At 40.1% G+C, this 26,246-nt stretch overlaps 1 protein-coding gene across 1 annotated transcript in view; it reads right to left on the bottom strand.

Moving 5' to 3' along the window:
* Window positions 1–26,246, bottom strand: part of SNTB1 (syntrophin beta 1) — a gene marked incomplete at both ends in the record, with an annotated part of 202,597 nt that overhangs the window by 85,933 nt on the left and 90,418 nt on the right. Inside the window, one exon of the mRNA XM_084230764.1 lies at window positions 16,630–16,846. Coding sequence (XP_084086890.1) covers window positions 16,630–16,846 — 217 coding nt within the window. The remainder of the gene's footprint in view (window positions 1–16,629; window positions 16,847–26,246) is intronic.

Below are 26,246 nucleotides of genomic sequence, written 5' to 3'. Positions count from 1 at the left end.
TATTTTTTCTTACATTCTTGTAGCTTCACAGCTTATGCCATACATTAACATATTATTTCATTTTATTTTCATACCAATGCTGCAATGAAAATATTTTCAAAAGAAGCTTGAGAATTATTTTAGTGGAAACTCATTCAAATGAAAATATAAGAAAGGGTAGAGGGACAAGGGAAACTAAGAGAGAAAAGTACCTTCAAGTCTCTTCTTCATTTGTCAAAAGCTGGTTGTCTTGTCTTCAAATGCAAGTAATTATAAGCTAGAAAGACAGAAAAAAATGCCACGAAGAAACCCATACATTCTAGCATTTTAACTGTGGCAGAATTTGGTGATGCTATTGTTATGTCTATTTTTGCTGAGTCAAACCGAGGCCAAAGTTCCTTTTGAACAAAGGTGCCATCTTTATCCAGAGGGAATGAGCCATGAATAACAATAACTAAAGACAACCGCAGTAATTGCAATGATGGAGGATGCTTTTCTATGGTTCTTCCTCTGGTACCTTTAGATCTTGCTGTTCCCTTGAATGGCTTCCAATAATAAGGAAGCGATATGATTGCTTTTAGGTTGTATGTTAAAAATGATATGATGTAGAAAGAGAGAGAAAAAAATTTCATTTATTAGATTCCTGGCTTTATGAGAATCATTGGTGTCTCCCAGTAATATTGTCTTGATTGAACTTTTAGTACATTTATATAATGACTGTGTTAGTCCTGATAGGATAGGTTTATGCTATTCTATCAATTTATCCTCAAATCTCCGTCATCTAACATAAGCAAAGTTTTTAATATAACAGGCTATATGTCCAAAAGTCACATGGGGTCGGGATCTGCTCTACTAGGTCACAAAGAAGCCAGGCTTAAGAACATTCTACCATTTTATAATGCCACCTCCAAGAATACATGTGCTCAGCAGGGCTGTAGCCCAGAAGTGCACATGCCAGTTCTACAAATATTTCATTAGCCAGAATTACTCACCAGTCCTGACATCACTCTAAGAAGGCTTGGAAGTACAGGGGAACTAATGGGCTATTTGGTGATGTTGTAATGTTTCTGCTGTAATAACCAGAACTCTACAAAACTCATCCATTTTTGCCAGTTCCCCAAACTATATCAAGTCATTGAGTTTCCTGTTAAGCTCTTATTTTGAGTCTTTATAGAGAAAAGGAAGAGAATTAGCATTTCCTGAGGTCTTATTCTGTAGAACAATGGGTGACAGATACTGAAAATTGGCTTACTCAACCTCACTATCTCTTTAGGATGTAGAATGCTATAAAAAAAAAAAAAAAAAACAACAACTACCTTTCCAGACTCCAATGTAGCTACGATTGTGGAAACATAATAAGTGCTTCCAGATATATATTTTATATATTCCCGCACTCCTGATGTTGTGACTGCTGCAGTTGGCAATCAAGGCTGTTAGTGTCAAAAGGTAAAGGCAATGAGATCTGGCTTGGAGCTCCAGCCTCCAGTCAGCAGCTTTCTGGGTGATGAGAGGTACATGCAAGGTGGCAGCACCTCTTCCCATTTTCTGACTCCTGGATCACTGCTCGGGTACGGTACATTTTCAAAAATTCCAGTGGTATCTCCTGGTTCCCCACTTTCCCAACTGTATGATGTATTTATTTTTAAAGATATATTTATGCATACAAGAACTGGGGAACAGGCCGGGTGCAGGGGGTGGGAGGATTCACCAGAGACAGAGTGGGGAGCAGGACAGGTGGATCTACCTAAATACACTGCTGAGGGGAGCAGCAGGCGAGACAGGAGAGGTCTGCTGCACCATGTGGGTAGCTCCCTGGCCAGAGATCAAACTCGAGCTGCAGTGGCTGCAGATAGCTTCATAGTGCTGAGAATTAACTCCTTGCACCACCAGGAAGGCCCAGATTGTATGTTTTATAGAATTCTTTGGGTAATTAATGAGACCCAATGTAAAGTATCCCCCACACACTTTTTTTTTGTAAGCAACTAATTCCTTACATTAAATTCCCTTCTACTTAAGTTACTTAGACTGGTTTCTATTTCTTTCACTATAAATTGACTGACAACATTTGCTAAATACTATTAGATATGTAAGTTCTTTTAACAATTATTTTCTGAACAGTCTCAGTTGTTGAAATGACTGAACCTGTACTTTTAGGGAGTTTAGGTTTAAGCTAAAGTAACTATAAGCTTTCATTTGTTTCAAGTCTCCTGTTTCAAGTCTCCTGTTTCAGTCTCCTGTTTCAATTTCATGTGAGTGAACTATAATAAATTCTATTCTCCCATAATTCAGAGCAAATTTCATGTTCCTGGAAGGCATGCCTTCTTATTCAGTGACCTTATATATATATTCCCTGATAAAATCTACTTTGTCCAAGAAGCGTGATGTATAATGGATGATGGATGGCACCATGGATGCAGCTTCCTACTTCATTTTGTGGGGCATTCAATCTGTTTAGCAATTCTAAGAAGTCATTCTTATAATGTCCATTTTAGAGATGGATTAACTGGGACATAAAGAGGTAACATTAGGTGTTCAGAATCACAAAGAGATGGACGGAAACCTCAGTCCTTCTGATCTCCAAGTGACCATGCGGATTTCTAAGAGAGCAATACTTTGTTAGTTCTCAGCTCCACGAACACTGATTTTTAATGATGGTTTGGTTAATTCACTTAGCTCAATGCTGTACCAAATAGTTCTTCTCTATTAGCATCTGCCTCAGAATGGTATACTTTTACCTTCTGAACGATTCCGAAAGAGAAGAAACAAAACAGAAAAATCTGCAGAACTAGAAAAAGGAACCAGATTCACGTGACTGGTCACCCATGAGCAGTATTGCCATAACTTTGCACAGAGATATAATGATAATAGCTTTGTGAAGCCTGGATAGTTAATGTTACTGAAGTCAACAGGATCCCGGGATTTCTATGGTATCTGCAGAAATATTTTGGTTCAAATTCCTACTCTGGCTCAGGCATGCTTTTCATCTTTCACTCTCCTTCTCTAAATATCTTACAGCTGGCTAGAGAATTCTGCCATCAAGACTTACTGGAATATTTCTATATAACCATATGTGGCCTTGGTAGGATTCTACCCCTTCTTAGTGATTCAAGTCCTGTTTTGATCTTTCCTGGAGAAATTAATCCAAAGATACTATTTCAAATTGACCCAGTTCTTCAAACTGTCAGCTTCTACAGATGCAGTATCAGATAGAAACATAAAATCATGATATGATTTTCATCTACCCAAAAGGCTGTTTTATACATTTTAACTCAATATTTTATCCAGGGTTTTGCAGTACTTAATAAAAATGACCTAAAAAAAAATTCTTAACACATCTTCACAACAACGACAGAATCCTTTGGCAATCTTAATAAGGATGGATATTGTTTAAAAACAAAAATGTAAATAGAGATTACATTTGCTGAGTAATACTCTGTCTCCCAGGCACTAGGCAAAGAGCAGTTCATTTAATATATAAACTCTTTTATATAGAAAAAATTAAAAGTCAAGGAAGTAAAGCAAATAAAGTTGCCCAGACAGGGAGTAGGAAAGCTACTAATGGCATTCAGGTTGCGCTGGCCTAAAAATCAATCATTTTACAATGCATCCTGTGAACACAGTGCATCCAGCAAAAATCACTGCCAGAGAGTCTGAAAAAAGAACTCTGAGAATCTAATATTTCGTTTCCAGGTAACATGAGGAAATATTTTCCAATTGCCTGAATATTTAACAATACAGGAAACAAAAACAAATTGCCCGACTTGGCCTTTGCTGGGTGTTTCATAACAGAGACGGAGGACAGGATTTTGCCCTGGGAGGGGAATCCACAGCACATGACAAGTGAAAGTGTGTCTATAAAGGGAAAATTGAACTCACATTTTAGATGCAAGCACATTAACCTCAAAAGAGATGCTGCCATGTTCAGTTTTGATTCCCACTGGTCAACAGTTACTGCTCAAATGTTCCTGATCCCCTCCTCTCATCTCCTTCGATTTATCTGTTGCCTTTTAATGGATATTTTGCTGTGAAATCAGCATGGTGTGGTGACTGCAGCACCTCACCTGTGCCTTCTCCTGCCCCAGCTTTGTGATGGTGGAAGGGAACCGTCTTCTAGACCTTCTTTCGAGGTGAGCACAATAATTCATCATCAAGGTAGTTTCTTAGCTAAGATGCCCAGTCCGTTTTCTGTTGCTTTGTCCTCTGAAGCTTCCAGCTGGATGGAAATCAAATGTTTTTCTCTGCACCTCCCAATCGTCACCTTTACAGCCAGCTCGTATCACCATGGATAAAAGAAACCTTGATCAAAACTCTAGATGGGGCATAACACCTTTTATGAAACAGAAACCTATAAATATTGATTTTGGGCCATCCAAGATTTTTTTACTCAACAAGGTCAGGAAATGGAGTGTTTGGGTTAACCACATTTTTCTTAGCCCTAGTTATCACTTGCCATATAGCTATCAGACTTATTTTCAAAAAGGCAGAAAATACACATTGGTAGCTTTTTCTGAATTGTGCCTCCAGATTCATTTTCTTGCTCTGAGCTGGGATGTGGGACTCTCCAGGAACAAAATGGCATCACTGAGGCTCTGCAGCATTTGACTTCCACTTAGGTGCAGCCAATGGGATGCACTGACAGGAGAGTCTAGGGCTGGAGAAGAGAAAAGCTGGGGGTGTCCACCTACCCCAACCCTACCCACTGTTAGTGTCCCAGGACCCTTGTCCTCCCCAGGCTGCAGCAACTTGCTCCCTTGCTCAGCAGTCCCAGGGGTGGAGTAGCTTCCCTTACTGCTAAGCCCTGAGGGCTTTCTAGATTTCTCATCCACGCTGGGTTCCTCTTCTGCAAACAGCCCCTTCGTCAAACTCTTTAGTTAACCCTTCAAGAGTGACACTGTGTGCTGGCTGGATCCTGGCCCCACACCTGTTCAACTGCCTTTATATTTAATGAGTGATTTCTACTTACTGTTCTAAGAACTGTGGCAAATGCAAGAGAAAAACAGGATATGCTGCTGGCCTCAACCTACTTGAAACCCCAGTTGGGGGCATAAAAACTGTCAAAAGGCAGTTACTAGATGACTCTCAATCTAGGCAATATCCCCAAAGGCCTAAACTCAACTAACCCCACCCTTCACATACACACCCTAGTTATCCATCCAATTCACCCAGGTCCCGTGGAATAATCCGGGAGCTAGTGATCAGGGGTGTGGTGACCAGACTCCATATTCAGAGAAGACAGAGCAAAATCAGTTCTGGACTCATTCTTTTTCCTCATCTCTCCAAGCACAGCTTATCATGAACTCTTGCAGAGCCGAGCTCATAAAATCTCTCAAATTCATCTGATTTCTCTTTAGTGCTACTGATTTCTCTTTAGTGGTACTGCTGTCTTCTGCTAGGAGCCTGGATTATTACTCACTGGAATTTTTAATAACCCTTGAACTGCCTCCCCAGCCTCCAGTCTTGCCTCCTCCCATCCACACTTTCTGTGAGGCCAGAGGAATCTTTGTTATATCTTTTAACTGCTCGCCACCCCTCCCAGGACAAAGTTCAAACCATAAAATCACTTTACTCTGCTGGCCACAAGCTCTCCAGACTCTTGACACATTCTCATTACAGATGGCTCCAAAGAGACTAAACTTCCGGTTCCTTAACAGAACCCCAGTGGTTCTTGCCTCAGTGCTTAGACACTCCGTTTCCATTAACAAACACCCTCTCTGTCCTCCTACTGTAACATTTGACCTGGCTAATTTCTATTTTATATTCAAGTCTCAGCATAGATACCACTTTCTCTGACAATCATTCCCTGTTGCCACCACCTACCCCCTTCTCAAGACAGAACATCGGATTAGGTGTTTCCCCTGCGATAGGACATAACATCCTTTGCTTCCTTCATCACCTTCTATAACACTGCTCAATAATTACCAGCTTACTTGTGCATCCTGCCTACCTGGGGGGAAGCCATGGCAAGGAGCAAACTCTATAGCTGCTGCAGCCTCAGCATCTAGCAGTGAACATGAGGGATCAAAACTATCTATTTAAAAGCCAACCATTTGAGGAAAGAAATCTCAACGAGGTTAACAGACTGGCAATATCAAAATTCCTATTCTAGAATTACTTAGGAACAAAGGGTTATCTGTCAACAAACTCTGACCCTGTCAGAGGGGCCAAGTAGGACAGCTCAATGTATCTGCTGCTTTCTGTCCCCCTAGTCTATGATCCACTAAGGAAAATACAATTCCACTTATACATTGAAGGTGGAGAAGCCAGGGTCCTCTTTGGGAACCCTTCTCTTTTTTTCCTACCCAGGGTAGAGAGGGCTGCTGGAAGAGAGGATATCCTCAATATGACATCAGGGGTGTGGTCAGAGACTTCATTATCTCTGATGGAAAATTCTAGGGCAACTTTTTGCAAATCACTTCATGTACCAAGAGCAAAGGATGAAGACCTAAACATCGAGAATCAACATGAGCAAAAATCTCCCAGCACCCAGATGGTCAAGCTCAACCTTCAAAGTCCTCTTTGAAGAGGGGAAACTGAGATTTTCTTGGAATGGTGCTTAAAGGCACTGGACAGGGCTACAATGAACTCAATTTATTGTGTATTGGCAAAATCATGGGTGTGCATTTGCTGGCCCTCCCCTGAACTCTTTTTCAGAGTTAATCAAAAATAGTTATGTTTCCTTTTTAACTAGCTTACCATTGCCAGGAAAACCTTACTAATTCATCTCCCACTGAATAGAAATGTATGATAATCATGATGCATAGCCAAGTTACCTACGGAGGAAACAGTGTCTTAAAAATAACAAGGGTGTGAAAATGTTCTTTAAGCTCATTAAAATGAACCTTTTGTGCATTTTGTTGCATACAAGGATAATAATTAAGAACAACACAGTGGCTTGGCAATTCACGCTCACTTCTTTCCCTTATAACAGCCCAGTAAAATAGGTGTAACCCACAAGGAACTAAGAGGCGAGAGTTTAATATGTGTTGGAAGGACAGACAGCAATGGAGCCAGATACCTGGCTGCAGGATGGAGGAGGAGTTGAAGAAGTTACAACCCAATGAGTCACAGAGAGGATTCCAGCAAGGGGTGAGCCTCTTGGCTCTTCACAATCCACAGGGACCTAGTATTCTCCTAGGATTCTCCACAGGGATCTCCAGATAGACGGTTAGGGGGGACACAGGACTAAAAGGCACGCTCCTCAGTGAGATCTGCAAGCTGAGTAGTAGGACTCTCAGAGCACCAGCAGAAAGGGGCTCTTCTATTTCTTCCTCACCTTCCCATGGAATGCTTCCCCTCTGAGCCACACCATGCACGGAAAGGGTCTCTTGGCAGAATTGGCTCACCAAGCACTAGTGCATGAATTCTCACCAATTGATAAGCACCCCCACTACCTCCCACAAATAGGTTCCAACTGACTTTGTGTTCTCGCAATTGACTTTGTGAAAAATGAGCAGATGGCAAAGGATCATCAGACATTTAAGGAAAAACTGCAGCAAGGAACAGCCAAATAAACAGAAAAAAAGGCAACTGGAAAAACTAAGAGTACAAACAAACAATGAAACTGATTAATACTCTCCAAGAATTAGGAGAAAAATATGGCAACGATGGGACTAGAACAAAATTCTACTAAAAAGGAACATTCAGAGAACAAAAGGAATTAAAATAAGACGGGCTAAAGTTAGACAAATGTACTCATGAAAAGTCAAAAAAAATGAAGTAAAAACTGGGATGGCCATAATAGAGCAAGAAACAGGCTCAGAAAATCAATTCAGGAGGTCCAACATCCTTCCAGGAAGGGGTGAGACAGAACAAAGCCAATTACAAGTGATTCCAAAGCATGTGAAGAGGCTTCCAATTCCTAAAAATTGGTGGTCCACCCAAATCCAGAAATCGTCTACTACAAACTCCTTGATAAGATACAAGTAACTAGTAAAAAAAAAAAAATTAGTGGGAAAAAAACCACCTCATTTCTGCTTTAATGTGGCACAAAGCTTGCAAGACAGAAAAGGAAAGTCCTAGGTCTAAGGGAGAAAGGGGTTGGAGGACTGAAAAGCAGAGGACTGAGAATTCAAGTGGATAATAAGGCATCTCTGGGGAAAGGAGGCAGAGAGCAGTAATGGCAGGTCGGGGTTGGGAGTGGTGTGGGCCAATGACTTGGAGTTTGATGCACTATGATTGTTAAGGCCTGTGATCCCTGAATTGGGGATTTGGTACTGAATTTCCTGCACCGAGCCAAAAAATCTCAAAAAGTTAAAAGCTCAAGAAGATGTGCTACATATACACCATGGAATATTACTCAGCATTCAAAAAGGATAAACACATGCAGTTTGCAGCAACATGGATGGCGCTGGAAGGGATCATGCTCAGCGAAATAAGCCAGAAAGAAAAAGAAAAATACCAGATGGTCTCACTCATAGCAGGAATCTAGGAAACTTAAATAGGGGACCAGGAAAATGAATAACTATAAGAAAGTGAAAATCAAAATCAACAAAAAACTATGAACCAGAGACACTCTATGGGGGGTAGGGGGCGGGAGGGGAGGGCTGGGGGTCAAAATAAGGGGGTTGCAATTGTATGGGGAATATAAAAATAAAATTTATTTAAAAAAAAAAACTCCTATGAATGGATGGTTTACAAAACAATGTGTGCTCAAGAATTTGGGGAGATGACTTGGCAGTTCTCTACTGGGGAAAAAGAAATTCCCCTTGCATCCAGAAATGAGGAATGAGGATGTTTTGATTGGATGCTACACTTATGCTATAGTTATGCTACCAGGAATCAGAGGATGGCCACAGTAAGTAGCCGAATCATCACAATGGTCATACTGGTCACTACTGTTAGCCTCACATTATAGATAAGTGACCTGGGGTTCAGAGAGATCAGATACTTTACCTAAAGTGAAGGAGCATACGTGGCAGATGAGGGAATAAGCAACAGATCAACCCCTTATTTTTAAATTACAACTCTGGCATTTTTCAGTGATATTAGCATCAATTTGGCGTTCAGTTTTGAAATGAGATATGTGTCCACTTACAACAGTAGCATTAACAACTGATTTTAGATTTTTCCCTTTCTTTTCAAAACTGTAAAGTCTCACATGGTCTGCTGGCAGTAGGTTCAGTTATGAGGACTTCACAATATGAGCAGTTAAGAATGAAGAAAACACAACCAAGGAAATAATGTATTTTGTGAGCCTTTAGCAGGAGAAACAAGGACTTGCTGTGGAAAGAAGAGAGAGGACAGTGATTCATGAGTTTTCATTCTAGAATTCTAGGAGGGGAGTTTTCAATACTAATCCAAGTCTAAAGACACCGTTGAAAACTCCATAGTATATGGGAAAAGGAGGAGATAAGGTTAAACTAGTAAAAAAGAAAATAAGGATTTTTTTTTTTTTTTTTTGCTTATAGTCAACAAAAGACTATCTATAAAAGTGTCATTCAAGTATTATCGATCATCTAAAACTCCAAATAAGGTGATATGGGAACACCTTCAGGAGTTAGGGTTAGGGAGAGATTTAACTTAATAAACATATAATAAATCCACTGCGTGGTTCCCATCAGGAACAAGACTGTGAACCGAAAGGGTTGATTAGACATAAAAGGACAGAGAAAAACCACGTGGGGGTAACCCTGGCCTATTTATGCACAGCCCCAAGGAGATGGGAGTCTCAGCAAAGCATAAATTAACATAGTGGTCACCTTGGCAAGATCTCCTGATCTGGGAAGGGATAACTTCCAGCTTCCCTGTCTAAAATATGTTTTCTAAGGTTTATGAATATTTCTTGTATTGACTCCACACTCACCAAATGACTTTGTGACAATTTAACTTCTCACACGGCTGGCCTACATGCAGAGAATACATTGCTTGGACTGCTTCGAAAGCTGATACTGCCCGAGGAATTGGTGTTCTGGTATTCTGTGTATATTTACACCTATGTTCCAATACAGCCTATCCACGAGGGGAGGACAGACAGAGACTCCCATGTGAGTGTGTGCTTCTGTTTGACAATTACACTGCCCATCACAAGTGAATCCTGGCTTATTTAGTTAATGTGAGTTCACCTCTTAGAAATATATCATTGATATTCTGTTACTTAATCAGGGGTCTGACCTTCTGTGGCTGGATCTTGGTGCTGGATTACAGTGACATCTTTGAGGAACATAGCCAGGTGTCTTTATAGAATGTAGCAATGTAGTCAGCTGTGCTGACTACAGCTCTTCTGTTTGAGACCACAACAGTACCTTCTGGGAATTCTTCATTTGTGCACCATTAAATACACTGTTTTTAAAGAAAGGTTGTGGGCTTTGCTCCATAATTTAACCATGAAGATCTACAGTGGAGTCTGTTACTAATACACACTATGTTGCTTAATGGACTGTACTAGTCTCTGTAAGTTTCCTGAGACTTCCAGATCTGTGCTTTTATTTATTCTCTTATTCTTAAGGTTATGTAGTGGGCAATTAAAAAAAAAATTGAAAAGGTAAGAACAGGGCTACCCTAGTGGCACAGGGGTTAAAATCTCAGTACTATCAAGCTATCGCCAGTTACTGCAGCATGAGTTTGATCCCCAGCCAGGGAGCTACCCACATGGTGCAGCAGACCTCTCCTGTCTCACCCGCTGCTCCCCTTAGCAGTGTATTTCAGTAGCTCTGCCTGTTCTGCTCCCTACTCTGTCTTTGGTGAATTCTCTCACCCCTGACCCTGCACCTCTGGCCTATACCCCAGTTCTTGTATAAATAATACCCCAGTTCTTGCATAAATAAATAAAAAATAAATAAATCTTTAAATAAGTAAAAAAAAGAAAAGGTAAGAACAACAAAAATATACAGGTAAAGAAGAAAGTCATCACTTATTAATATAGCATACACTTTTGAATGCTTGCTTTGCACCCAGCAAAGATCTAGAAAGCTGGAGTATTAAAATGACAACACGGTACTCCAGACCTCAGGGTTCTTATGGTTTTAAGAACATGGCAGGTGTTTAAGAAAAAAAATTGCAAGTCGTGATGGGTGCTAAAATGAATGGATCTATACATAAACACCTGCGCTGTAGAAACACCTGAGCTGAGACTTAAAGGGTAAAGAGGGAGTTGTCAGAATGGGATGGGGAGAAGCTGGACAGTTAGGGGAGAGCTGAAATGCCATGGGGTTTTCACACAATGTAGAGGAGTTTTGTAATCCATGAAGGTGGCAGGGAGCCATTTTGATCAAATGGGTAAACTTTGAGTGTTTCATCCTCTTTTGGCTACTGGGGCAGGGAGTGCTGGTGTGGGAGAGAAAGGAGTAAACTAGAAGTGAAGAACCCAGTAGGAAATGTACTTAAATAGTCTGAAGGACTGAGAATGTGGGCCTGGACGAGGGCAGTGGCTGGGAAGGTGAAGCGCTGAATGAAAAACAAGAGATATTTAAGAAGCAGATAAAAAAAATATGTTGCAATCATTGACAACCAGTCGCAGTGACATATTCTTGTGAATTCAGTGCCTGCTGGGTGACCTTTTTCACAGAAAGAGCAGCAGTTCTGCCTGCTGTTCTATGACTTTCTATTTGAGAAATCGAACATTAGAGTTTTTAAGGCAAACTCTAAGTAGTTGTGTGTCACCAACCGAGGGGGATTAGCCCCAAGATGCTGTGGCATTTGTCATCAGCTCTCAGGTTTTAACATGCAAGAGATCATTAACTCTTGGTCCTGGTGCTTACTGTCAAGGCGAACTGTTCTCCTAGTTGCCTGTCAGAAGCAATGAGGCACTGTGATTAAGAAATTGGGCTTGGGGTCAGCCAAGTCTGAGTTTGAATCCACCATTTGCTTCACCTCTCATTTCTGAACTAAGTTTCATTGTCTATAAAATACAGATTAGAATGCCTACTCCCTAGGGTTGCTATTTGAATTAATAAGATACTTGCTTAAATTCACAAAAAGTGGTGGAACTAAAATTCCATTCTGGGTCTAGCTGACTCCAGAGTCCACACTCTCCCTTCTTTCTCTTTCATATTTAATATATGCATTATTTTTTTAATAAATGCTCAAATTCAGCATATGTTTCCCCTTTGACCTAAGAATTATTCAATAGGGAACTCTCAAAAATCCACAAAGAAAGACTTTCTTTGGTTTATCCGCATTACTGATTTCCTAGTTTTTTCCCCCAAATATTTATTTATTTCTGCATACAAGAGCTGGGGTATAGGTCAGAGGTGCTGAGAGGTTAGAGGAGTCACCTGAGACAGAGTGGGGAGCAGAACAGGCATCTACTGAAATACACTGCTGAGGGGAGCAGAGGGTGAGGCAGGTGAGGTCTGCTGCGCCATGTGGGTTACTCCCTGGCTGGGGATTGAACTCATACTGCAGGGCCTCCCGGTGGCACAGCGAGTTGAGCGCTACGCTGTGAAGCTGTCTGAGCCTTTGCAGCGCGGGTTTGATTCCCGGCCGGCCAGGGAGAAACCCACATGGCGCGGCAGACCTCTCCTGCCTCACCCACTGCTCCCCTCAGCAGTGTCTTCGGTCCAATCTGCCTGTTCTGCTCCCCGCTTTGTCTCTGGTGAATTCTCTCACCCTCCCATGCCTCTGCCTGTACCCCAGTTCTTGTATAAATAAAAAAAAAAATCTAAAAAAAAATAAAGAAATCAGGAATTTCCTGATTTTAAAAAAAAAAAAAAGAACTCATACTGCAGGGGCTGCCCATAGCTACATAGTGCTGAGACTTAACCCCTTGCACCACAAGGGAGGCCCTGATTTCCTAGTTTTATGCCACTACTATCAGAGGATGTTGTTATATTGTTTCTGCGTCATAGAACTTATTGCATTTTCTGGTGACCTAATCTAAAATTAATTTTTTGAATGTTCTATGTGAGTTTGAAAAAAAAAGTGTATTCTTTATTATCAGAGTACCAAGTTTGCCATGCAGCCAATTTCCCTTATTGACTTTGTTGTTTGGATCTTTTACATTTTTATCTATATTTTGTCCCCTTGCCCTGTCTTAGACTGAAAGAAATACGTTAAATGACCTAATATTAGTGTGTTTCTGCAGTTTCTGTTATACAGGCCCCTGTCGTGTCCTTTGGTGTGGATGCATAATTGTTGTGTATTCCTCATGAACTCTGGCCACTACCATAAAATTAGACCTGCTTTGACTTGTTTTGTGCTTTTTAGTCTGCATTTTACCATGTCATATATGAAGGTCAAAACCCATGTGCTTATTCTTATTTGCATTTGCCTGGAATGCTTAGCCCATTCCTATATCTTTAAAAATAAAAACCTTTGTAAAAAGAGAAAAAAAAAATGATGAGATGCTATTTACCTATCAGTAGGCAAAAAAAAAAAAAAAGTCACTCTCAGACATTTCTCTTGTATTCAGCAACATTGGATTTTGCAGAGCCCACATTTCTGATCTATACATTCCACTTTGCTGAACATGTAACCAGAATTCCATAAGATTTTTCTTTTCTTTTTCTTTTTTTTACATTTTTCCAATGTTTATTGAGTAAACCTTGGTTGATAACATTATATGATGTGTTCATTTACCTTCACCCCAATCTAAAAGAAATATACTACTTTTTTTATTTTATATATTTTTTACATCATTTTTCATTTTTGCACAATGTATGCACTCATAGCAGGAATTTAGAAAACCTAACTAAGGGAGCAGGAAAAAGACTAATTATAATAAAGTAAAAATCAAAATCAACAAGCAACTATAAACCAGAGACATACTACGGGGGGTTGGGGGGCAGGGATTAGGGTCAAAATAAGGGGGTGGGGTGGGAATTGTTTGGGGAATATAACCAAGATGAAAATGCACACATTGTGCAAAAAGATTTTTCTTTCTTTCTTTCTTTCTTTTTTTTTTTTGTGGGACCCTTGCCAGCGGCCGGGGATCGAACTGGTGCTGCAGAGGTTGCGGGCAGCCTCACGCAGCCCAGCACTCAACCGCTGCGCCACCAGGGGAGGACCAAAAAGACTTTTCTTTTTAATTGTGTCCCTCAGCCAGGGTAAAGACTCAGCTCAGCCCTTAAACTTATTAGCAACAGTTTGGATTGGTCTGGACTGAAGCGTCCTCCTGGGCCCTTCTATCTTAGCAGGATTCTCACTTTCAGTCCTGACCTCTGAGTTCCAACACCCTAGCAAGACTGCTTCCCCCTGCCCACCTGGGAGGCCCTACACTCACTCATCCATGGTGGCTGGGAAGAGTATCAATATGAAAGATTAAAACCACATTCTCTGCTACTGGCTGCAAACACATAAAGAAGTTTCCAATATTTGAGCTAAGGTTTGATGCATCCCAAAATATTCTTTCTTTACATAATTTTATTGTTTGATTGAGACAACACTGGTTGATAATATTGTATATGATTTATTGTAAAATATTATTTAAGATATAAATAAGTACAAGAAAAGTTAGAGCATTAAAAGCCCACAGCTGGAACGAACCCTAAAAATCATCTACTTGAACTCTCTCCCCAATACATTAATCACTTCTAAAAGATTCTATGTTTTCTGATGTTTATGTTTTCTATGTTTATATGTTTCTGATACTGGCAAACTGATGCCACCATCCATTCTAGAGGGATGAGTTTGAAGTCCAGTTACATGTTAGTTTAAGGTGTTTGGAGCTTCTAGAGGTACTGAGCCTGTTTTTTAAACTGTAGAATGAGGAAAATGTGAGAAACTCAGAAGGCTTTTAAGAGGACTAAGAACATTACAAGTTCAAGGACTAGGCAGGAAAAGTGGCGAACCAGGCAGGTAATTTGCTGGATCCCTTGAAGGTAAAGCAATAAAAATGACAGGAGAGTTCCCTTTCTTGTCAAAGGAGAAGCCTCTACTAGGTTCCTGCAGCTTGGAGTCCTGCCTGCAACACCACGGGGCTAATAAATCATCACATCTTCCCATTTTTCTAAAAAAGCAGAAATCTGGCTTTTTAATAGAAAATTTCCCAATTATTCAATGGGCAATGAATTCAGATTTCTTTAAAATACTGGATAGACCATTTAGGAAACATATACATGGGCTGATTACACCTGTGAGCTGCCACTTTGCATTCACCAGTCTGAGGCAATTAGCATAATGCCTCACACTAGATAGGCACTTGATAAATTATGAATTCATCAGATTGGAAACCTTAGACATCAGATTCTTGGAAAAAAGACTCATTTGATAGGATAGGGAAGTGGAAACTCAGAGTAACCAGGATATCACCTGTGGGCCCAGAAAATCGGCAGAAACAGAGGTGGAGGAAACTGAGCAGAGAGGAGGGGCTCCTGAAGGAATTCTGCCTTCTGCCCCATCCGCCTGCCCCGACACATCATTTGTAATACTCTCTGGGTCTCCGTGCATGTCCTGTGCAGATGTAACTGACCTAGGAGGGGTGAGGAGCTGGCTGGAATCAGAAGGGCTGCAGCAGCTCCTTAGAGTGAGCTTACTGGGAAGAGAACAAAAAAAGTACTGAGCTGGAGCCAAAGAGACAACTTTCTCCTGGCCTCTATTCCCTTTGGCTTTTCCCCATCAGCTACTCTGAGCCCAGCCAAATCCTTCCTGCTGGGGTGGGTTGCAGCTGTCCCACACATGTTATGAATAAACGCCAGTAGAGTTGCTCCTATTTTTAGCATTTTAATGTGGATGCAAAGGTCACTAAGATTCCCCATTTGCTGGCTCAATTACTTTCTCTCTTCTCTGCATAGCTCTTATTTTCCTTCAAGATGTATGTTGTTTTCAGCTCAGATCGGCTAATAAGATATTCTGGGGAAGAGGGACCCCAAATATTTGCTCCTCCTGGCTGGTTGTCTTAGTACTGGGTGATGTATAGCCTGTGTCATGTGAACGCATGCGCAGACTTTGGAAAAGTACACAGCAGCCTTGGGCCAAAGTCACTCCTTTTTGCCCTCTTGAGTATAACGAGAGGCTCGAGCAGAAAACAGTGCTAAGGACCCCTCCTCAAGCCCTCTAAGTGCGCAGCTGAACGACAGAGGGCCAGAGAGGTGGGCTTGCTTACTGCTATTGTGTTAATAATCTGCATGTTATATTTATGCTAAGAATTTCACACTGATTTTCTCACTTAAATCTCACAACCCAGGGCCTCCCTGGTGGCGCAGCGGTTGAGCGCCGGGTTGCGAAGCTGCCTGCAGCCTCTGCAGTGCCGGTTCGATCCCCGGCTGCTCCCTGGCCACAGGAGGAGGGTCCCACATGGCGCGCAGACCTCTCCCGCCGCCCACTGCTCCCCTCAGCAGTGTATTTCGGTCCTTCTGCCTGCTCTGCTCCCTGCTCTGGCTCTGGTGAATTCCCTCACCCTCCCACGCTTCTGACTGTACCCAGTGCTTGTATAAATAAATAAATAAATCTTAAAAAAAAAATCTCACAACCCAATGAGGGATCAATAAATTCGATTATTTCCATCTCACAGGTGACAAAACAAAGGTTCAGTGGTTTGAGAAACTTGCCCGCAAGTCACATTACCCTGACAATGACAGGCCCAAAAAGCTGATTCTAATTCATCAGCCATGACCAGAACCTGCGCTCAGGATACAGCTAGTTCATGAGCGTGAAAGAGAGAAAGAAGGATGGAAGAGGACAGCCGGGAGTTGTCTGGCTTGCACAGCCCCCTTTTAATCTCCTCAGAGGCCACAGAGTTGCTGGGGTGTTGAGGAGAGCTCTGGTTCTCTTTACCTGTTCTCAGGGTCAGCCAAGGCCATACTCCGAGTGACGTAGCACATCTTGAGGGGGATGCTTTTCCGGTCTCTATGGAACGAGAAGGACTGCGAGGATGGAGGGTCTGAGCAGCCGCCCCCTAACCGAGGGGACTCAGGAGGAGGCGTTTCCCACCCAATCTCGGATACTGGGGAGCCTTTCTTCACATAGGGTGTGGCTTCTCGCATGTACTTCACTGCATGGAAAAGACAACAGTAAACACTTTTAAGTATAACTGGGCTGAATTTCTGGAAAGTCTGTCTGCTTTTTTAAAAGTTGGTTCTGAATTTCTCTTCCTCTGAAAATATACTGTTATTTAAATTATATACCAAAGTGACTTTTAGAACTAGACATTGTAAGGACCTGAACTTGAGAATTATTTTCAGCAGTTTTCAACTATGACAACTTTTTTCTGATTATATGTTGCTTTCTGGGAAAGGTGCTGAAAAACAAGTGGGTAAAGATAAATGAGAAAGCATAACTGTGGCTGAAAAATACAATTATTCAATATGGATGTATAGAATCTAGAAGTCACATTATATATTACAGCATTTTTTGGTTGTTGTTGAGAAGAAAGGTTTTTCAATTTAACAATAATAAAAACATATATGCAAAGAAATACATAAGAAGAACATTTATTCTGTAATGGCAAAATCTGTAATGACAGAAACATTATTTATAGAGCTAAAATCAGGAGCAAATTAAAGTCTGCTAAAAAGAGGGCAAGTTAAATAAATTGTAAAACATCTATACAGTCATTTAGAAAAGTCATAAAAATTCTAAAATGACACAGATATAGATATGTGACATAGAAACAGCTATAAAATCTATTAATTAAAAAAGAGAAGTACATATACTATAATCTTTATACATAAAATCATAAATATATATACACTTATATATCAACAACTATTTATGCATAGAAGCACAAAATGTTAACAATAGTTAGTTCTGGAGAGTGTAAATAAGAGTCATGATGAAGAAACAGACCTTTACTATTCATTTATTAACCTTTCATATTATGCATATACATATGAGTAGCTGCATGCATAGATTGCTTTTCCAAAATTTAAAAAAAAGTAGTTTAAGAGCTAAGTAGAGCAGACTGAAATTCTCTTGGATATATTTACCTTGATCTTAAGAAATTATTTGCCTACTCTGAATTTGAGCATTTGGTTCTTCAACAACTTTTGAGTTGGCAGAGCAGCTAGTCTTGGAACATACAATAAAAACTCATATCCACCCTTCTCTCTGTCACCCTTTCAGTTGGCTCTGTGCTGTTTGTGTGTATGGGGATGGGGTGGATTTTGACTAAATTTCTACGGATATTTGTATTATATATATATTTTTAAACATCAACTTTTTAAAAAAAAAGATTTATTTATTTATGCATACAAGAGCTGGGGTACAGGCCAGAGATGTAAGGGGTGAGAGGATTCACCAGAGACAGAGTGGGGAGCAGAACAGGCAGACTGACTGAAGTACACTGCTGAGGGGAGCAGTGGATGAGTCAGGAGAGGTCTGCTGCACCATGTGGGTAGCTCCCCTGCTGGGGGTCAAACTCGTGCTGCAGAGGCCGCGGACAGCTTCATAGGTTGCGTCTTAACCCCTTGTGCCACCAGGGAGGCCCAATATTTGTATTATAAATGGCAGTTGACTGGAATGAGTTCAGGCTAGGGGGGATTTCTTCCAGATCTCTGATGATCATTTCCACAACCTAGCACCTTCACTGTGCAAGACATGAAGCCAGTAAAAAAATAAATAAAAATTAATTAAAAAAAAAAAGAAATGCAGACAGGTTTATGGTGACTTCAAAAAGAAATAATATACAGTTTCCATTCTAAAGAGCTGCAAAATCATGGGCGACGGTCATGGATGCTGTTGGGGTCCCATCAGATCCCTTTGCTAGCCCAGCTTCTGAGTGTTGGCTGAGGACAACTCATGGCTTCTTTCTGCTTTGGAAAACAGCTCTTGGCTCAAAAGAGGCCACCAAACTGGAGACGATAGTGTTGTTGCCCCACTCCCCAGACAGAAGCTCTGCTTCTATGGAAGCCGGCCTGAGACAGTGACCTAATACAGGTACCTAAACTATGGCACAAAGCAGAATGAGTTGTATTAACAGGAAAAAAATATGTACTTAGGAAGAACTTATGAGTAAAATAGATATAGGAACATGAGATTAGGTTCACAACAATTTAATTAGAAAACCAAACATAACCCAGATGCATGCTATATTAAGGGGTCTGATCATAGATATAAAAAAAACCCAGCCATATTAACTCAAGACAGAGAATATGGGCTTTAACACCTATTTGAAAAGAAGATATCAAAGGTTTTAACTGAATATAAATACAATTAGGAGAACACAGCTTCATGTTTGGCACAAAACTGCTAGCACAGGTTGTGGTTAATGAAGAAAGGTGATTCACAGGGAGTGTATTTTAAAGGATATTGCTTATTTCTGGGCAATATATTTAAAAGGAACACAAACATACCTAAAAACAAATGCAGAAAACTTAGGGGGACAGATTTAATCTGTTCAAAGCAGGAATAAACAGGATCTTTTTTGAAGATACGGAAATTTTCATCTCTAAAAGTGTTTAGCAGAAACTAGAACACTGTTTTGCACATTGTGGAGTTATACTTATGGAAATCTAGGAAATTCAAGTATGAACTGAGATGACTTGAAGACTCTCCTCTTTATGCAATATTGGTCTTTTAGCTGGAGTAGTGGATGAGGATTATGAAAGTGAAAATCCAGGGAGGCTTTAAAGAGAAAATAGCATTTCAATATGGTCTTAAAAAGTGTAGCTATTTTTTTTTTAAGATTTATTTATGCATACAAGAATTGTGGTACAGGACAGAGATGTGGGGGGTGAGAGGACTCACCAGAGACAGAGTGAGGAACAGAACAGGCAGACTGACTGAAATACACTGCTGAGGGGAGCAGCAGGCGAGCCAGGAGAGGTCTGCTGCGTCATGTGGGTAGCTCTCTGGCCTGGGATTGAACTCGTGCTGCAGTGGCTGCGGACCGCTTCATAGGTTGTGTCTTAAACCCTTGCGCCACCAGGGAGGCCTTAGCTATTATTTTTAAAAGTAGAACTAATAACTACAGTTGTATTTTTATAATGTACTCTGGTTTACAATTTTTTATTGTGATTCCACTGGAATGGAAATTTGGATCTCTATTTGGAAAGAAGATAAAGAAGGAAAATTTATCACATACCTAATGATACAGCAAGTAAAGAATCAGATGGTTTACCTGTCTTCTCACATTGAATTTCAAAATAACTGTGTGTGTGTATGTGTGTGTGTGTGTGTGTGTGTGTGTGTGTGTGAAAACTAAGATCCAGAGAAGAAATGAGTAATGGAGCTTTCATTTGCTGAGTATCCATGTATCCAAAAGCAATAAAAGAAAAAATAATTCTGTCTTCCAGACTCTGCTAGGACTATTCTAATTCCAGTGAGACTAAGAGCTTTACATAGCTTGTCCTTTGCAAGACTAGTATCATTTTACACATCAGCATGTCAATGTCCAGACATTTAACTTATATGGAGGCACATGACTAACAAGTGATTTCCCCAAAAATCACAGATCATATTGTCTCATGAAATCTGTCTACCCCACCTTGGTGAAGGATGCAACATGGGAAGCTAGTAGGTTTAATGCTATAAAGCCATCACTTTATAGACAGTGATAGCCACATAGTCTAAAAGCAAAAGGATGGCAGAACCAGGGGTCAGCTTTCAAGAGGACTGGAAAGTGAAACTGGCTATACCAGTGGAAAACAATATTAGTAGTAATTTCACTAAGGATCTTGGAGTCTTAGGGGGTCATTGCCTGAAATAAACTGAGGAACACTGTATGCATATAAAGTCTGAGGAATCCCAGAAGTGTGTGGTTTGATTCACTCATAGGCAGAAACATGGGATATATAGGAAGTCTTAGCCTGAAAGCAAATATTTACCAAGCAATCACTTCCATGTGGCAGAGAACATGGAGGATTTACAAAGGACAGAAGACACAGCAATGCCTTGAAGAAAGTACACTCCATTGGAAATGATATTCAATACAGAGCGATCTTTTTAACTGACTAAATGAAAATAAGACAGAGAAAATAATAAGGTAGGTGTGATAAATCAAAGATTTACTCAGCTAAAATTTATCAATTTTCATGTGCTTAGGAGTGTATTGTCCATAAAGAATGATGAGAAATGCCCCTGCTTTAAAGCAGTTGAAACCTAGAAGAGAAAGCAGGGAAATGAGTTGGTGACCAGTTGTCCTTATAAATCTTAAACCTGATTTAAGGAGGTGGAAGAAGCAAATGCAAACCCTTTCTGGAGGAAGGCAATTCCATCCTAGGCATCAAGGCATCCCTAGGTGTCATTTTCTTTTTTTTTTTTTTTTTTTTCCTTTCTACTCCTATAATTATCTAAATTGTTTTTTTATTTTTATTTTTTTTTAAATAAATTTTATTGTTATATTCCCCATACAATTGCAGCCCCCCCATTCTGACCCCAATCCCTCCCCTCCCGCCCCCCTAAAAGTGTCTCTGGTTCATAGTTTTTTGTTGATTTTGATTTTCACTATCTTATAGTTATTCATTTTCCTGGTCCCTTATTTAAGTTTTCTAGATTCCTGCTATGAGTGAGACCATCCGGTATTTTTCTTTTTCTTTTTGGCTTATTTCGCTGAGCATGATCCCTTCCAGCGCCATCCATGTTGCTGCAAATTGCATGTGTTTATCTTTTTTGAATGCTGAGTAATATTCCATGGTATATATGTACCACATCTTCTTGATCCAGTCATCTATTTTTGGGCATTTGGGTTGTTTCCAAAGCTTAGCTATTGTAAACAATGCTGCTATAAACATAGGGGTGCAGGTGTTCTTTGGAATTGATGTTTCTGTGTCCTTTGGGTAAATACCTAGGAGTGGAATTGCTGGATCATATGGAAGCTCTATGTTTAGTAGGTCCAGAAATCTCCACACAGCTTTCCACAGTGGTTGGACCAGTTTGCACTCCCACCAACAGTGCAGAAGAGTTCCTTTTTCTCCACACCCTCGCCAACATTTGTTGTTGCTAGTTTTTTTAATATGTGCCATTCTCACTGGTGTAAGATGGTATCTCATGGTAGTTTTGATTTGCATTTCCCTGATGACAAGTGATGTTGAACATTTTTTCATATGCCTGTTGGCCATTTGCATTTCCTCTTCAGAGAAGTTTCTTTTTAGCTCTTCTGCCCATTTTTTGACTGGATTATTTTCTTTGTTGTTGTTGAGTCTCATCAGCTCTTTGCAGATTTTTGTGATCAGTCCTTTATCATTAGTGTTGGGTGCAAAAATGTTCTCCCAGTTGGTGGGGTTTCTCTTTGTTTTTGTTATTGTCTCTTTTGCTGTGCAAAAGCTCTTTAATTTGATGTAGTCCCAGCTGTTTATCATTGCCTTCACTATCACTGCTTTGGGTGATGTGTCTGTAAAGATGTCTTTGATGTGCAAATCACGTAGTGTTTCGCCTAGGTGTCATTTTCAAGGGTAATGAGCAGCATGAAATTAAGTGACTGTGTATACACTGTAACAAGGTATCATGAGTACTTTGAACAACTACTAGCAGTAACAGCCCTCCGCCCACCCCCAGACTACAAAACAACTATGTAGGAATGAACGAAAACTTGAGAGAAACTTCCAGAGATTATTTTTAAAAGTGACCTAACATGTTGGTAAAATAACTAAACAGAAAATTTAGTAATAATAGTAATTTTACTACTACTACCATTACCACTACTACTCAGTAGATAGACATGTCAGAAAAAAGAATTAGCATATATACCCCTTTGTTTTTTTGTGAATTTATTTACAGTAACCAAGAGCTGGAAACAACCTAAGTGCCCATCAATATTATTCAGCTATAAAGAAAGATGAAATCCTTCCATTTGCAATAGCATGGAAAGAACTAGAGCATATTATGCTTAGTAAGCCAGATAGAGGAAAAACAAACACTGCATGATTTCATTCATATGTGGCATATAGAGAAAACAAACAAGCGGATGAACTAAATAAAATGAAAATAAACTTTTGGGTTATAAGACCAATTAGAGGTTACCAGAAAGGAAGGGGGGAGGAATAAATAAATTGGGACAAAGAGGATGATGGTAGGGTGAAGGATAGAATTGAACTTTTTATTGCTAAACTTAATGTAGTATCTATACATGTTAACTCTCGAAGATGCACAACTGAAACATATAATGCTATAATGAAATGCTACTTTCATAAAAAAGTGAATTAGGGAGTAAATTGTAGATCAGAGGAAATTATAAAGAATGTAATACAAATTACAAAAAAAGGGAAAATATGGAAGAGAGATTAAGAAATGTGGAGGATGAAGTGCGAAGGTCTAATATATATTTAATTGGAGCCCCAGAAGGAAAGGAGAGAAAGAATGTTACAAAGACTAAGAATTTTCCTGATGGAAAGACACCAACCCACAAGTTCTAGAAATCTGACATGATTTTGCTGAACAACACCTATGGTTTTCACGATCAAGACACACACAAATGTAGCATCATCTCACTTTATACCTTAGGTAGGCTGAATGGTTTAGCTTTTCCTTAGAAATTATGAGAAAAAGCTCTTTTAAGGGCTTTAGATATCACCTCTTCCTTTTACTTATTTTGCTAGGAAGGCTCAGCAAAAACTCTCATGAGTCCAGAGATCTGGCACCACCAGAAAACACGTTTTCAATTTCAAGGAGACTAAGATTATCATCATTGTTCCCAAGCAAGATAGACCAAGGTCACTAAACTTTTTCCATATCAGTCTCAGTCTTGAGGAAAACAACATCCTGTTTAAAACTGCTTTGATCAGGAGTCCTACTTCTTTTTGAAATGCACAGAAAAATGGAGAAATCTGTTCTTGTGTATAACAAAGAAAGAAAAAGAAAGTTGCCATTGAATTTCTACTAGGGTCTATAACTTGTGGTCTAGGGGAAGTAATAAATTAGAATATTCCTTCTTGCTAGAAGAAAGTCCAAGTAATTTCTCCAAGTTTTGACCATCAGTTATGACCATAATTCTACTACCTCACAGTCCCTCCACAATTACCAATGGAGGCCTAAGTTTAATTCCCTTCTCCCCACCTACAGAGAGTAAAAGCAGAGTGCCTTGTTTGGTGTGGAAAAGCAGTATCTCTAACAGGAAATGAAGAGTTTGTGTTGCCATTTTATAGTTCTTTGTGTCATGAAATTTCTGCACATTGCAATAAAAATAATGAGAATGTGGTCTAATTCAGGGAGGGCAAGGTGTTCCTTCAGACGAGATGGACTGAAATGGGTACTCCATTTCACAATGTGAGAATATTCTTGTGGTTTGTTTTTCTTTTACCAAATATCTAGAATTAAATAAAATGGCTGCTAGGTCAGCTCTGCTCAGGGCCTCAGGCTTCTATTCCTTTCATGTTCTGTATCTCTAGCCTGCCATCTAATGACCCAAGATGGCTGCTGGAGTTCCGGCCATCATGTCCAAATCCCCATCATTAGGAAAGAGGAAGAAATGAATAACATATCATCTTTCTTCTTTAAAGGGCAATTTTAATAAGTTGACACACTATATTGGCCAGAACTTAAGTCCCAGGGCCACTTAGACTCTTCACTCTGGACAGCTCTATACCCCACCCCAGCTAAAAATTAGAAGTGGAAGCCATTACAGTAGAAGAAAATGGATATTAGAAGACAACTTTCATTCCTAATTCTGTATGCTGAACAACTCATATTTTATAACACCACAAATGCAAATAAAAAAAAAAACACAACTAGGTTCCATGAGCTTTGTTAAGTGTTTTTTGTGTACTAACTCATTAGAAGCTTACAACTATCCTATGATACCGGCATTGCAAACATCTCTATTTTACCAAAGATACTGCATTAAAGAGAGTAAATTATATGCCCAAGTTAGAGCACAAGAAATTGGCAGAAACTTGAGTCAACTTCAGGCAGCCTGGCTCCAGAGTCCTTGCTTTTAACCATGAAGCAATACTGTTTCTCACACTTTTTAAAAAATTAATTGGATGTGTGCATATGTGTGTGTGTGTATTTAAGCCAACATTTTTATTTACTGGGAGAAAACATCCAATTAAGAGTCTATTGCCTGTAACATAAGAGAGCTTGATTTTGTAAACCTGAACTATTAAACTATGGCATTTCAATAAATGCCTTTTAAGACACTGTAATATGTATTCATAATAGAGGGTTTAACCTGGCAGAACTGAACAGCTAGTGTCTGTATAATTACACCTCATGTGCTTACAGAGAGTAATTTCAGGCAAAGGGCTGTTGAAACCAATCAAGAAACAGCCAGACCCAGGTTTAGGGCATCTCATCATCAGAACTAATTAATAAACCATGCCCTTTCTGGGCATCATGAATTAAAAACTGTGGTTGAGCAATTAAAATTCCAGTGTTCACTTGCAAAAAGCAGGGGCAGGGGGAGAAGAGCAGTAAGAAGTGGTCTTCAAACCAATAATCCACCAAGACACTTTCAATATGAATTTCGTTTTTCATTTGGAGGAGAGGCCATTGTAAAGATTTGAAAAAACATTCTGTAAAGCTCAAGTTTGCTCAGGCCCCAAGTAGCCACAATTAAATCTTTGTTGGGGCAGCCAGATGACATTTGAAAGAAAAAGCACACACAGGCCACTAATGAGGAAATGCTTTAGGCAAATCCAATCAGCATTTCTACCAGGCTAGTTTCTGGGGAGCCAGCAATTCCCTCTGATATGTGTGAATTTTCTTCTTAAAAAAAAAAAAAAGGAAAAACAAAACAAAAACAAAAGGAGGTTTCCACATCACAGGAAGGAAAAGAAATATTTCATTCCTCTAGGGGATGAACCCAAGTGTACATTTTCTAATGTAAGGAAGGAGAAAGAGAATCAGTCGGATGCAACAAATGTGGCTGTTAGACCTTTGGTGACGCTTTCAAGTTGGGGGCAGGTTGGTGACAGTGGGATTTGCTGGTAAAATGCAATGTAAGACACAGTGTTCCCTTTGTGGCATTTTCCCAGGTCATCTTAGAAAGGAAAAATGCAGTGGAAAAGCACAGTATTTCCAAAAAGAACAAGAAATGATGAAAGAGGTAATATAAGCTGTTCAGAAACTACAGCTAATCTCTCAGGACGCTGAGTGGTGAGGCGGAAGGAGGATTGCTCTTGGGATCCAGGGACCTGGATTAGAATTTCAGTTCGGCCACTAACTAGCTCTCCAGCCCTGGGCAAGTCACTTCACGTCCCAGAATTCATTTTCTCCACCTGTCAAGGTTGGGAAATAAGGTCCCTACTCTCCAAACACTTTAGGACTCTTTGGGAAGCTGCCTTTTCTTTCAACATAAAAGGACTATTTTTTTTAATTTATTTATTTATGCATACAAGAGCTGGGGTACAGGCCAGAGATGCAGGGAGTGAGAGGATTCACCAGAGACAGAGTGGGGAACAAAACAGGCAGACTGACGAAATACACTGCTGAGGGGAGCAGCGGGTGAGACAGGAGAGGTCTGCTGCGCCATGTGGGTTGCTCCCTGGCCGGGGATCGAATTTGTGCTGCAGAGGCTG

This window comes from Talpa europaea (genome assembly GCF_964194135.1).
Source record: "Talpa europaea genome assembly, chromosome: 3".
Taxonomy (NCBI): Eukaryota; Metazoa; Chordata; class Mammalia; order Eulipotyphla; family Talpidae; genus Talpa; species Talpa europaea.
Note: the sequence above shows the minus strand (reverse complement) of the source record. Positions and strands in the feature narration are given on the sequence as shown.